Genomic DNA, 14,923 nt, shown 5'->3' on the forward strand with positions numbered 1-14,923 from the left:
AGCCCCCACGGCCCCCACCTCACGCCCGCCCCGCCGCAGAGCCGCCCCCGCCCCGCCCCGCCCCGCCCACGGGCTCCTCGGAGCACCGTCGGATTGGCGGGGAGCGACACCAGTCACGCCGCTAGGGCGACCAGTGGCGCGCTTTTCCCCGCCCCCTCTCCTCCCCCGGGGGCGGGGCGCGCGCTGCTGGCCGTTGCCGCTGTGGGGGCGGGCGGAGGGAGGCAGGCAGCGGGCGTCGCGCGAGAGGGCTTGGGGCAGCTCGCGGCTCCGGCAGGGCTGCGGTGTGGCGGGAGCCCCGCACCTCTGCCCCGGCGCCTCCTGCCCCGGCGGCCGCCCCTCTCCCCCTCTGCCGCCGCGGGCAGCCGGGGCCTCCTCCATGCGGGAGAAGAGGAGGAGGAGGTGGGAGCTGCTCGCCGGCCATCCCCGGCGCCCGGCAAGTCGGAGCCCACCCGCCGCCGCGCCGCTCCTGCCGCATCTCCCCGCGGCCCGCCGCCGGCGCTGAGCCCTGCCCGCCGCGCCGCCCTCCCGGCCCCCATTCCTTGTCTCCCCCCCCCCTTTTTTTTCTTATTTTTCGTTTTCCACCCCCTTTGGTTCTCACCCTGGCTGCGAGCAAAGTGTCTTGATGAGCGCAGAGGATGTCCGGGAAGCACTACAAGGGGCCTGAAGTCAGTTGTTGCATCAAATACTTCATCTTCGGCTTCAATGTCATTTTCTGGGTAAGTGGGCCGGCCGCGCGGCGCTCCGTGTCTTCCCCTGCCGCCGCCTCCTCCTCCTCCTGCCGCGCCGCCGCTCCCGGGCTGGGCACGGCCGGCGATGAAAATCGAGGGACGTGTAACAGCGGAGCCCGGGCTCGTGCGCGACCGTTGGGCGCGCGGCGGGCGGTTGGGGTTTGAGCGGGGCTTGCGGGGGGGGGAGGCCGGGGCTGCCTCAGCCTCCCGCCGGCTCCCGGCCGCCCTTCCCGGGCCGGCTGGCGTGCCGCGTTCCGGCGCCCGCGGAGCCTGCCGCTGCCCCTGCCCTTCCGCCCCTCCTCGCTGCTTTTGTGGTAGGTGCGAAGAAGGGGTTTTGCCTTTTTTAAAATTTATTTTTATTTTCCTTTTTTTCCCCTTCTTCCGTCCCCCTCGTCTGCTTTGTGGTGGGGGAGGGAGCAGCTAGACGCCCAGGCCTGGAGAACGGATTGATCTGCGTGTTTTCATGCTGATATCCTCGCTAAACAATAATAATAATAATAAAAAATCACAGCTCATGTTCTCTGAGCAATGCTGTTTAAGGCGGTGATTACACAATGGCGAGGCTGTGTATGGTTATTATGATTAGCGATGACCACATAGTAGTAGCAGCAATAATAGGATGGAGGAGGGAGGAATCGGTATTCCCACCCATCCCTAAAGTGCAAGCCCGTGGGAGGCTTGGTTGGGCATTAGCAGGGGTTCCTGGCTGTGCTGCTTGGCCTTCTGACTGCACGGTATCTTGTCGCACCATTCTAGCACTGCCTGTACAGTAGGCAGAGCTGTACAGTGAAGTGTAACCTGCATATAATAGTATTTCTAGCATCTTCTCGGTGTGTTGGATTTGAAAGAGCAGCAGCTGGTTTTGGATGTATATGCCAGAGTTTGTAACCACAGAGGGAGGGGGTGAGCATTCTCATGCGGATATAAATGATGAGGTTTTATCACTGCATAGCATCTGAAAGTTGGGTGAAGGCTGTTAGATGTGTAGTCCCCCTCTTTTCATGAGATATTCCATTTAGCAATGAGAAACATGGACAAACCCAGGTAGAGTGAATGTGGTTTTGAGGGGCTTTGAAGGCAAGTTAAGTGCATATCTGGTATAGTGGCTTCTTTGGACTGGAAAGGTGAATTGGGAAAAAAACACCTTGAAATTTTGTGGGTGAAGGTGGGGAAGAATGTAGGAGAGAAACTTTCTAACCAATACTGAACTTGTGACTGTCGCCTTGGTGAGAATGGAGGAGGGTGGTTACTTGGTGAGCAGGTATTCATCGCTAACCTCATGTCTGTGTTCCTGGAAAGCAAAGATGCTTGAAGAGGGTGTTTTGGAAGGATGGGAGTTTTGATTAATTACACTTTTATACTGAAACACCATTCCTTAATCAAGAAAGTAAGCTGTTAGAATGAAGTTGACTGTGGTTTTGTGTCAATGTTTAGTTGGTCCAAGACTGATCTGTAGAGATGAGTGGTTGCAAGCTTTGTAGTATTCTGACCCTGCAGTAGCTGTTTCTGTTGGACTGTTTGCTTGGTTTTTAGTGGTTGAGTTTGCCATGGTTCTTTTCACGTGTGTGTGTTTTCATTTTGAGTCCCCTGGGCATATGCTGCTGTGATCGCAGATGTTTTTCAGCAGGGAACAGAGTAGTGTGAGGAACACTTGTGTTCCATGTCCTTGAACTAAAAGAGGGAGATTGTGGTGAAAGGTATATAAACATGGTATCTTGCTCCTTCAGGCACTGCCAGTCTATAAAAGGCTATGTACCCTGTAATTTGCTTCATGTTATTCTCTGAAGGTTAATGTGTGGATGGTGCAAGTGGGGAAGCAGTGTCTTTTAGGTATTTTGTGGCTAGTCTTTTTCTTATTCCTGTGTTCTTGAGGCAGATGCAGCGTAGCTTTTGCATGACAGCAGATGTTCCTCTGTTGTAACTGAATGAGTTAAAGGAGATCTCACTAGGCCATGTGGCTTTATACTGCTGGAATGCAAATCTGAAGACCTGAGTTTATTACCCGCTCTGCCATTTGCTTTATGTGTGACCCTTGCTTACAGATTTCCCCTTTTGCAAGATGCTAATCGTCTCATGTGTGTCCTTGGCTAAACTTCTTGGAAGTCCACAGAGACAAAACACTTTAAGAGTTTAGTCATTTCTTCAGAATATTGTAATCTCTGTATGACGAAGCCTGTATTTATTACCATGTCTCTCATGATTTGAAGTGAAAACATAGGCAGTTACTCTTGTAGAATACATTTTATTGTTGTTTTTACTGAATTAATAGCAAACCCTTCAATAGTCTATCATGAAACTGGGCCAGAAAAGCTGTAAATTAAAACTGCAAGTTCGGTTGGCTGTTCACAGAAAATTATAATAAAAAATAGCCACTAGTGTAGTCATTGTAAATAGATTGAAATGATGAAGAGTTCATTGTATTAACCCCATGACACCCTCTGGGAATCTTGCGAGCATGGAGATATGTAGAACACCTTTGTTAAAACTTCTACGTGAGCATTATTACGTAGTGGTTTTAACATGATCTTTTAAAATTTTAATGGAAACAAATGGGAAAATACTCTCTATTCTGCATCATAAAACAATGGACTAAAAATAAAGAGAACTGAGTTGGAAGAGTAATGGTTTTGACAAGAAGATTGTTGGTGCCTTGAACAGAGGAATACTGTAGATCTGCTGAAATTACGTGGGGAACGATTGTACTTGTTACTTAAGCTGAAGATATTACAAAAAATTGGAGGCTTTATATGCCACAGAATATGGGCAAAATAATTTATCAGACCTTTTTGTCAATTTTTTTGTTTTGTGCTGGTCTGTTATTTCTTTCTGTAAAAAGCACAGCTGGATTATTAGAACAATGAATATGGGAAAGTTGCAGTCTAATGCTGTAGTTGTAACAAAAGGGGATGGTATACTCTTTAGGAGATAGTTCTCAGTCTTGCACCACCCCAGATAGCGTGTTCTGTCCAGCTATATGTTTTATACTGTTATAGAAGGCTGTATTTGCTGAGTCTATGCACAATTAATGTTCTAGGTATATTGGCAAGCTTTTTTTTTTTTTAAATTCATTATTGAAGTTCGTAAATATGCTGGAAGTGTTTGTTCAGAAAAACTTATTTTATGAGATCAAAATGCTCTCGTGGAAGAGGAAAGCTTGTTTGGCACTCACCAAAGTAAGATTTAGGACCTGAGACCAAATAGGCATAAATACATCTACATCAAAAATTAGAACTCAATAGTGTGCTTCCTTTCCATTGCTCAGCTGCCATTCTTCTGTTGATTGTTCTTTAGGGCGCACACCTGGGCTGTAACTTGACTAGCATAACACCTGTGTGAAAGCACCACCTTATGTTTGCTACCTTTCTAGGCTGGTGGAATAGACAGTGCTTTTTTATGAGCCTTTATTTCTTTTTCTAGGTAAACCATAATGTAATCTGATTTAGATGAGAGCTGCAGCCATAATATAGGGTAACAAAAAACATTTTTTCTGTAGTTAAAGAAAGCAAACAAGCAATGCCTCCCTTCCACCTTCCCCTTTGACTTCCATGTAGAATGATGTCAAAGGTACAATGCAAAATGTAAAAGTAAGCCCTCCTGCTTCTCCAAAGGCAAGAACCATTTCCCCTTCTTTCCCCTTCTACTTTTGCAAGACAGTTTTAGGTTGACTTTTAGTTCCAAGACCTGTTTTAAATTGCTCTCTGTGCTTTATTATACTTGATGGAAACTGTGGATGTATACTATTGTTTAACTCTGAATTTCAATCCACACTTGATTCCACTGACCCTAGTTTAATCGGAAAGGTGTATAGAAAGCATTGACACTTCAGAAAGAAACCTTTGCTTTATCTGATGATTCACTGTAATTTGTGAGATATGCTGCGATTGTGAGATATCAGCATATTACAAGTCATAATTTGTGTTTTAATTTGCTTGGCATCTGCTGGTTTTGATGGCAACCATATGGGAGTCTAAATAGTCTTCTGAATTACAGGAAGAGAGCCGATAGAAAACTCAGTACAGTTATGTAAGTGTGTTATGAGAAAAGTGTTGGAAAAGTACACTGACCTTTAAGGGACAACAAATAGACTGTTTATTAAATTTTGTACATTGTTGGTTGTTTGTTTTCAAATGGGCAGAAGATCCTTTTCTGATGTCAGCTGGTTTTCAGATAGCCACAAGGAAGTTTTGGTTATGTGATTTTCCCTTGCCACAGTGGTTAAAAAAAATAAAATCAATGTGAAGTTTGCTGCATTCAATTTTTAAATGCATTCTGTAGCATTTGATCTTTAAAAAATTGCATGGGGAAGATGCCCTTGCAGTGGAAGTGGAAGCGTTCTGTTGATTCTCTCCCCCCTCCCCCCCCCTTTAATGTTCAAATGATTTTTAATACTTTTTTTTTAAAAATTTCTTAGTAGCACAGAGAACTTGGAGAACATTTCACAAGTGGTCTTGCCAGAAACAGAACAATGGCAAGAACAGAACTTGTCCTGGGAAAATACACAACTGTTTCGTAACAGTGCAAGGCGGTGATGTACATACTGATGAATTAAATGCATTGTTGTGAGCTTGAGATTCCTGCATTCCTCTGCGTCTCTTTCAGCAGATGTAGTCCCAGTCTTTTAAATGTATATAAAAATATAGTAACTCTGCTGGCTCCAGGGGACTTGCTTCAGATTTGCAGGGGTCATTCTTGGGATAAAATTTTTCCTTGCCCTGCCTTCCCTTGTAACTTTGTGGCAGGCTGTACCATTGGTTATACAAAAAGAAACAGATGAGGAACATGGATGAAGTTGTTTCATTTCCTAAGTATTTGTTTTGCCAAAACTAGTGGTTTGTAAATATGTTACTGTTTTAAACTATTTGAGGTTTCTAGTTTATAAAAGATTGAAGAATCATAAGGGCACAAGAACTAGAAAAAACAAATTGTGGTTAATTGTGTGACTTCTCATGTTTGATGTCAACATACTTTAAGTAAGTATTATTGGAACTATCAAATGCAGCTTACATAATTTTCTTCTGTGTTAAAGATTAATTTGGTAAGTGTATCTATCAGTCTTCCACCTTGATTGAATTGTCTTAGTAAGTTTTACCTGGCAGCACATCTGTCTCAAAGTATGAAGAGTTAATTCTGAATCTTTAGTGTCCCAATCAGAGAAAAGCCAATGCGTGTGAACGGCACCCAGTGTACAGGCAGCCCCAACAGAACACTTCCGCAAGTGAAACATTTTATGAATATTTATGTGTGCAAAACCAAGTTGTTATTGGTCCTGGTCCCATCCCTCTTGTTGCATTTTGATAATGTTCTCTTAATAAAGGCAACATATCCATATTCTGTAACACTGAATTTGAAGATGGGCATGCTACCTTAATCCAGTAAGATAGTCTTTTCATGATAAGCTTTTTGGTGTATTTATTATGTATGTACGTATTCAACTACAGTGTATGATATAATAAGCACACAGGGAAAGCACGCATGAGCTGTATGTGGGAAGAGAGGTTTTTTTTCCCAAACGAGAATCTAGAAAACATGTTTTTGGGAAAGAAAATACACTTATGTCGGGTAGTGGAAAAGGTGTAGGGTAATTTTCAAGTGGAAAATGTGGGGGAGAAGGTATTTTGGGTTGGGTTTTGTTGGTTTTATTGTTTGTTTGGTTTTGTATGGAAAGTGGAAAGAAGAAAAACGTGAGGAACTTCTCTGTCCTCTCCAGTTGACAGGAGTTTGAAAGTATTGTGTAATCTTTTCTGGAAGAGCACTCTCCAAGACCTAGTTCCATAGATTACAATAATCCCGAAGTACTTAGCAAACTTTAATTTATTCCTTAAACTCTGTAAGTTGACGCAATAGTTAATGTTTAATAGAGGATAAGAAAGTTGGGCTTACACTTAGTGAAACAGCACTTACTTTTTCGAGCCCCGTTCCTACAAATAGACTACTTTTTGAAAAATCCGTTATAAACTGGTTTTGGCACCAGGGCTACTACAAGTTATAAATCTGGAGCAAGAAGCTGATGTATTGTTAAATGCTCAGTCTAGGTACTTCAACAGTTTATACTCCATTAACCAACGGCAGTAACTTGTGAAAATTTGCTATAAACATTCAGAATGGAATGTTTTGTTTCCAACTGAAACTGGAGGTGAGAGAAAATATTTTTGACCCAAAGAAATCTGACCTAATTCTGCCAGTTAGGGAATTACAGTCTTAAACTGTAGTGCTGTATGATAGAATCAGCCTTCATACTTTGCTTTGCCCAAAATATGCAGCATGTTTCTCAAATGCGTGGCTAGTAGCCTGTCAACAGGGCTGTAATTGTTTTATTGATGTAGGCAGGAGTCACTGTCAGCATCAACCATTACCGTGCCTTCTAGTGTGGTAATTTTTTTAACTCTTCTAGGTATTTGACTTTTTCATTAGCTAGCGTTTTATAGTAGCTTTGTACTTGTGTTCCAGTTTCCATCTTTTTTCCCATTTAAAAATTAACAAATGTTGTTGCAATGCAATAATGAAAGAATTAAAACAGAAAAGCTTACCTGTTTTTATTAATGTGCTGAATTGCATTGCACTACAGTTTTACAGTGCAAACCCCAGGAAAGTATAGATTATTCTTGACTGGTTTGAGGCCTAATTTGTTTCTTTTCTATTTTACTATTGTGTGAGTTTGGAAAACATCCCGGCTTTTGTGATTGTGCTACTGCTCCTGCCAGAAAATACCTTGTGTCTTGTGGATCACTGTGGGTATAGATTTTCACTGATTTCAGCAGGACTTTGTACAAGTATAAGGGTTGGTATGGGTGGATGTCATTGTTGGCACAGTGCTCTGTGTAGCTGCTTCTGTAACGTACACACAGATCTAGAGCAGTCCAGCCTTCCCCTCATACTGGCATTTAAAAATGTCACTAACACACTGAGGCTTTTCGTCAGGGGTGCTTGATTTGCTATCAGACTCTGACTCAGTACGATCTAGTATAACCTCCAGATGGCCTGACTTGTGGAGATCCTAAAAGCAGTTGGATCCTGCTCTTTTAGCTGTATAAAATAAATGAGACAAATGACAGTAGCAGTATTTATTTTAGTATGGGTGAATCTCTGCATCAGATTCTTCAGCTAATGTTTCAACTTTCCAGTCACTTTCCTCTGGACAGCACTTAGAATAAGTATTTCAGCATACACGGAGGATCTCGTGAATGAACTGTCAATTTCCCACAGACTGGGAAAAATCAATATGCCTCTTCCCAGCCTTGAAAATCCCTCTGCTCCTAGTGAAGGCTCCATTACATCAAATAATATTGAAAATCATTTCAAGCAAAGTTCCTGGTGTGTGGTGATGGAAGATTTATTTTTTTTTTTCTTTTTGCAATGAGGCAAATGCGTATTATGAAAACAGTTTGTATACCTATTCTGTACCTGTTGCCATCTGGTTTTCTCAACAGCAAAGCTTCTTCTGGAAAAATCAAAGAATTGTAGGAACTTCTGCCTACATATGTTCTCCTTCTCTTGAATAGGCAAATAAAACTATTTCTAAAAGTGTTTGTTGCTTCTCTGTAGTGTTGTATTCAAAGGAGGAATTAAAAGGACACTAGATCCCTATAGATAGATGAAATAGTTTGGATTCATAGAGGTTTTTGGTTTGTTTTCCTGAATATGATGTTAATGAGTTAAAACCAGAGTATATCTACTGTCATAGCTCCAGTAAGCTACTGTTACAGGATAATGAGTATGATGTGAATGAGACTGCAAGGATGCTTGCAATAATTCAGCCTACTGGGTGTTCCGTAGCATTAATACCTTACACTTAATGTGAGTCCAGCTTAATTTACTTTGATTTAGGGGCAAATCTTCCATGACACGGAACATTATTTTATGTCAGGACTGACTTTCTGTATGTCAAGAGGGCAGACTCTCTCAGCAGAGCTCTGGTGCCCCAAGCAAAGATGCAGTGACAGATCCACCTGGTATCTGTCATTTTGTCAGAGCCTGCACCACAGGTTCTCCCTGTCGGACACCTTTGCTTTATGTACCGATGCGCAGGGTGTATATTTACCTTCTGAGGCTAGTTTCTCTGTGCTTCCCTCTCACTGCGTTGCATCTCTTCTGGTGTGTTCTGTTTTCCAACCAGCTGTCAATAAAGAGTTTGAAGGGGGCTCCCTCTATGTGCTGCAAATGGTTTAGATATAAAAGCAGAGACACTGAGGAAAAAAGTTCACAGATAATGTATGGCAAAAGTTTTGTTGCTTCATGCCACCATACTTTAGTTAACCATGTCACCTTGTGAAAGAATTCTCTCTTAAGTTTGTCTTGCAATGCCATGTAGTTAGTGTTTCATGCTGGAGAACAGAATTTGCAAAAGGTGACAGTTCAAAACATTGGGTCCTACCAGCTAATGAGGCAGAAGGTCAGCAACTATCCTGGGCCACTCTCAGCTGGGAGTATGCTGTGGTGTTCTATTATGCACAAAGCAAGGATTTTGGATTTTTTAAAATTTTATTTTTTGTCACCAAAATATAAAACCAGAAGGGTTCTCTTTTCCATGTGGGTAAAAGATACCATTTCGTTGAATTTGTCTTCCTGACTGCCAGTTTACATGGGTATATCTCTAAAGGAAGAAGTGTGAATTCAGTCAGTCCAACAATAATTAAATATATAATTAAAATAGAAGAGGAAAAAATTTTTAAATTAGAAGCCCTGTTTTCTGAGGAGTTATGTAGTTCTTTTCTAGTTGAAAATTCCACCGTATGACTTAATGTGAAGGCTATAAAAATATGTATATATAAAGTATGTATGATTGCAGTTAAAAAATGACTAATGTCTAGTTTTTAATCAATATTGCTTGACTGTTTTATTCTGCACAATCTTTTTCATGCAAGTAACTAGTGTGTTTGACTCAAACACAAGCTGGTTACGTCTTTTACATGGTTTACATCCTTGCTGGCCTCTGCTCTTCTTCATTTTTCCTAAACCACTCTCATACCTGTGGAAAAGGAAGTAGCTCCTGAGCAGATACAGTTAATAGCTTTGCATATTAAAGAAAACCAATAGCAATCTTGATGTGACTGATACTGAAGGGTTCTTGCCACTGTAGCAGGTGAATGAGTTGTTTTTGTTGGAGGTAATCTCTTATGCCCCGTGGATTCATGACTCTTATCAACTGTTCTGCAGAGCTGCTAGCCTCTGACAGAGGCAAAGGGACAGCTGTGGGCAACAGCAGCTTTTGCCTTCAGCTTCCCCATCCAGAACTTTGTGCATGGGTGGGATTTCCAGTGAACTTGCTATTATCCAGTATTTCATACATTATTTTAAATGTCGTGCCTAATAAATGACAACGATGATACACTCAACTCCACTGCTGCAGTTTTCTTGTAAACAGCAGCCATTTACTGCCTGGATAAATTACCGTGCCTCTTATAAATACCTGATGCTTGTTGGTTTTGCCCTTCTTTAATTTTGTGCTCTGCTCCAGTGTGCAGAGGCTGTTGCATTCTCCAGGGTAGCCCTTTTTGTGTCTCGCTATGTGTCTGTGCGTGTTCTTACTCCTGTCACCTGTAATTGAAAGCTCAGCTGGGTTCTGTGCTCTTAGCCCACAGGAGCTGCTACATGGTCACTGCCATGCTCTGAGAGGGCTTTCTACAGGGATGGTTTGCTGGCTCTGATACTGGAGTCCAGCCACCAGTCCACAGGAAAGTGGGAAGGAGAAGTAAAAAAAACAGCACTCAGCACTGGCTTTTTTTTTTTTGTACCATTTTATAAGACACTTGCTCCTGCTTGACAACTTTTTTTCCATAAACATATGCATTTGCTCAGCGTAATGCGCAAGCATCTCCTTTTGAAAGAGCAAGTCTCAGAGTAGGTGCAAGACCTCTCAGATTACACCTGCAGAGATAATCATTCTTAGTTCATGTGTCAAACTAGAAGGCTGGTGAATATCGAAACCGTACACGCAACTCTGGCTCTGATGTAAATAATTTCACACTTTAGCTTCATAAATAATTGCTACAGGACTGAGCCATGTAGAATCACATGAGGTGGAATGGATGGGGTAGAGACTGGCATGGTCAGCAAAGATTTGAGGGATGTGCTGTGTCTCCTGTTTGAACCACATGGAAGGGTTGTTGCTCTTGAAGCACAGGGTCTCAGTAATGCTACTTGAGGCTGGAGTACAGGACTGAAATTAAGAGGCTGCTGGTTGTTGCTGCTGCTATACTAATTAGAAGCATACTGTAAAGTCCTGAGTATTTTGAGAGTTGGTGGGACTCCTTTTTTGTATCTTCTGTATTTTCAGAACTTCGGTGAGTACTGCTATTTGTTTGAGTCTACTTAGTGTACCAGAGTCATATTTTCATTTACTCTCAAAGGCTATGTTGGTCCAATCTGCCGCTGTAATGTGTCATTGAAATGACTGTAGATGACATTTATAGAGCAAGGTAGAACAATTTTGGTGTAGCTGTGTTGTCAAAATTGTTCGTGTGAGCAGGATTAGACTCCTAGTTTGAGGAGTTTGGAGGCCTCTCTAAGTTGGAAGGATGGACTTCGGTATAAATGGTGGGGAGAAGAGAAACCTGTAACTTTTCACAGAAAGAACAGGTGTTTTGGTTTGGCCTGGATAAATGCCGGGTGCCTACCAAAACCACCCTATCACTCCCTCTCCTCAACTGGACAGGGGAGAGGAAATATGATGAAAAGGTCGAGATAAGGACAGGGAGAGATCACTTGCCAATTACTGTCATGGACAAAATGGACTGAACTTGGGGAGAAAATAAAGTTTAATTTATCAGCAATCAAATTGGAGTAGGATAGTGAGTAATAAAACCAGATCTTAAAACACTTTCCCCCACCCCTCCCTTCTTCCCGGGCTCAACTTCACTCCTGTTTCTCTACCTCCTCCCCCCGAGTGGCGCAGGGGGACGGGAAATGGGGGTTACGGTCAGTTCATCACACGTTGTCCCTGCCACTCCTTGTCTGTCAGGGGAGGATTCCTCACACTCTGCCCCTGCTTCAGCGTGAAGGCTCCTCTCACGGGAGGCAGCTCTTCAGGGACTGCCCCAGCATGGGTCCTTCCCACAGGCTGCAGTTCTTCAGGAGCAGGCTGCCCCAGCGTGGGTCCTCCATGGGGTCACAAGCCCTGCCAGCAAACCTGCTCCAGCGTGGGCTCCTCTGTCCATGGGTCCACAGGTCCTGGCAGGAGCCTGCTCCAGCGCGGGCTCGTCACAGGGTCACAGCTTCTTTCAGGCATCCACCTGCTCCAGCGTGGGGTCCAGTCCATGGGCTACGGGTGGATATCTGCTGCACCGTGGACTTCCATGGTCTGCAGGAGACAACCTGCCTCACCCCATGGTCTTTCATCACGAGCTGCAAGGGAAGACTCTCTGCTCTAGCACCTGGAGCACCTTCTCCCCCCTCCTTCTTCACTGAACTTGGTGTCTGCAGAGTTATTTCTTTCACTTCATCTCACTCCTCTCTCCAACTGCCATCTCACTGCAGTTTTTTCTTCCCCTTCTTAACTATGTTACCACAGAGGCGCTACCACCATCACTGGTTGGCTTGGCCTTGGCCAGCGGTGGGTCCATCAGAGCTGGCTGGCACTGGCTCTATCGGACATGGGGGAAGCTTCTTGCAGCTTCTCACAGAAGCTACCCCTGTAGCCCCCTGCCCCCCCTGCTACCAAAACCTTGCCATGCAAACCCAGAACAGCAGGAGTGGAATAGACTGCTTGTTCATAAAGCAGAAGGTATTTAATTTTGAGAATGTAATCTAGAAGTGAGAAGGTAGTCATATTTTGTCTGCATAAAGCCTGCCTTGTTTTTTATTCCGTCTCCATGTTGCCCTCTGGGTAGATATTTTTCTGCAGTTATTGTTGTCAAAGTGCCACTTTGGGAGCTCTTGTCATTATTTTGCTCTGTTTTGTTAATAGAACTTTAGTTTGAAAACTCTCTATCTTGAAAAAAACAAACACAAAAAGGCAAACTAAGACATGTACATGATGATGTTTCAGAATTCACAGAAAACAAACTGTGGATCAATTATTAAGTGCTTTCCCTCTCCCTCATCCACTTCCTGATGTATTAATTTTGAATGAGCCCTGCATAGCTTGCCTTCATCCACTTAGGGTACAGAGCACAAAGGCTTTCAGCACTGTAAATGCTTGGCCCTTTCTTACAGGCCTCTGTGTAAGAGCAGCTCCTGTTGACTTCAATGGGAATCACTTGGTGGCAGCTGCATAATTGGTTTTCAAGCAATTGCTTTTTTTTTATAAAAAAAACAAAAAAGGGGGGTGTGTGTGTCTGTGTGTGTGTGTCTGTGTGTGTGTGTCTGTGTGTGTGTGTCTGTGTGTGTGTGTCTGTGTGTGTGTGTGCGTGTGTGTATGTGTAGAAGCCCAAAGAGGTCCCCCAAAGAAAACACTGAAAAGACTTTCGAAAGAGCTAGAGCAATTACTTCAGTTGCTGAAGTAGGTAAGAGCAGACAAAAAGGGTGATACACTAGTCTGGCAGAGAACAGTGGAGCCTATCAGGCAGTGTTTCTGCTAGTTTGTGTCTCAGAGTAAGCATCCTGTCTGACTATTTTGATCCTTTAAATGAAAACTTCCCCTCAGTAGTAGGAGCTGTATGTGACTCTAAGACTTGTAGCATTGAGAGAATTTAGCTTGTCTCTCAAGCACACTGAGTTCATCCACAGCGGACAACTGTGACTGTTCTCTCTAGTTGTAGTGGTGTGCTTGTATGAAATAGCTTTACATGTGCTGAAATATCACTTAACAGTGGTTTCTGCAGGCTTTGTGCCTTGCCACCAGTCTGGGCAGCAAGTTGGTCGCCACTGTAATTTTTTTATAACTAGTGACACTTAGTACTATATTGAGTACTGAGTCCTGCTTTTGCCAGGCATGCACGTAATAGCAGCAATGTAATGGTAAGTCTGTGTCTGATGGAGCTACTAATGCTCATCTGTGAAGTACCAACACTTAATGTGGTCTGTCATTAGTCACATAAGAAATCACCGCATTTTATTAATGGCTTCTGAACTTTAACAACAACTTAGGCTAAATATAATGGCTTCTGCATGAAATATGTTCCATTACTGTTAATGGTGTCTTATTGAGCAAGCCAGTGTGGCAGATAGAAGAATTTCTGTATACAAAGCATAAAAGAAGCTATGTAGATACATCAAACCTAAAAATCAGTTTATAGCTCAATGGAAGCTGAACATCTTGGACTAATTTTGTTTATGCTTTGGTGATTGATAGAGAAAAGGTAGAAACGGTCTAAATGCAGAACTTGATGAATATTGCATTTATTTTCTCCTGTTAGATTGTTTCAGCAGTTTGTCGTAACACAGTGTGAGTAGATAAAGTCTGTGCTAATACCAATGGTTTCAGTAGTCTTAAAAGTAAACAGCAAAAATGATCTTTCCTTTGCTTTTAAGGAAGACTTTAAAGAAATGTAAGACTGGTTCTTACTGATGGCTTAAAAAAAAAAAAAGGCAAGATTAACATTCCCTGCTTTTAGACTCATCATACCACCAAGGGAGATGAAGAACTTCTGAGCTATTGCACTGAATACTTAATCTGTTAGATTACCACCTTCAATGCAATATTAACCTACAGAGCCAAAAATTGCTCCAAGGTTTTGGAGATGTGCTGAGCCTTGCCTTTTGACTAGTTTCAGTTCAAGGGAGTACCCTAAGGGAAAGAATCCTGCTTTTTTTCCTCTAGTGTGTGAAGAAACAATCTGTCGATGGACCTACAACTCTTATTAAACAAATTGAAGATAAGTTTCCGTGGTAAGGAATTGAAAAAAAAAAAAAAAAGGTTCTTTTGAAGATTGTGTAGTCTTGATTTTTGTAAACTCTGTGCATGTTGACAACTTGTAAATACCTAGAACACTTTGTTTTTTAATATTAATGGACTATGTTCTGTATGATGTGAAAGATGTGATAAAAAAGTATCTTTTGAATATTCTTTAATTTCCAGCTGGGGTTCCATGCAGTTCAAAGGTAGTTTGGAGGTTTGATGGTTTGGTTTAAGAGGGCATATGAAAATAGTATCTTTGTCAGCAATACTAGCTTAAAACAGTTTGTGTGCCAGTGTGCAAAGGAAGAGATCGCTTCATAAACCAGCTGGGGGACTGGCGAAGAGTGACATGGGAGGAAAATGACTCCACCTAGGTGAGGATGTGACCGGAGGAACTCCGTAGACCATTTTGCTACTGAAA

At 42.7% G+C, this 14,923-nt stretch overlaps 1 protein-coding gene across 1 annotated transcript in view; it reads left to right on the forward strand.

Annotated features, from left to right (window-relative positions):
- The first annotated feature begins 219 nt into the window (after positions 1-219).
- The window catches only part of TSPAN5 (tetraspanin 5), an 89,139-nt gene continuing 74,435 nt past the window's right edge, over positions 220-14,923 (forward strand). Inside the window, exon 1 of the mRNA XM_075421472.1 lies at positions 220-716. Within this exon, the coding sequence (XP_075277587.1) occupies positions 636-716 (81 nt within the window). The 5' untranslated portion in view covers positions 220-635. The remainder of the gene's footprint in view (positions 717-14,923) is intronic.

This window comes from Opisthocomus hoazin, chromosome 5, assembly GCF_030867145.1.
Source record: "Opisthocomus hoazin isolate bOpiHoa1 chromosome 5, bOpiHoa1.hap1, whole genome shotgun sequence".
Classification (NCBI taxonomy): domain Eukaryota; kingdom Metazoa; phylum Chordata; class Aves; order Opisthocomiformes; family Opisthocomidae; genus Opisthocomus; species Opisthocomus hoazin.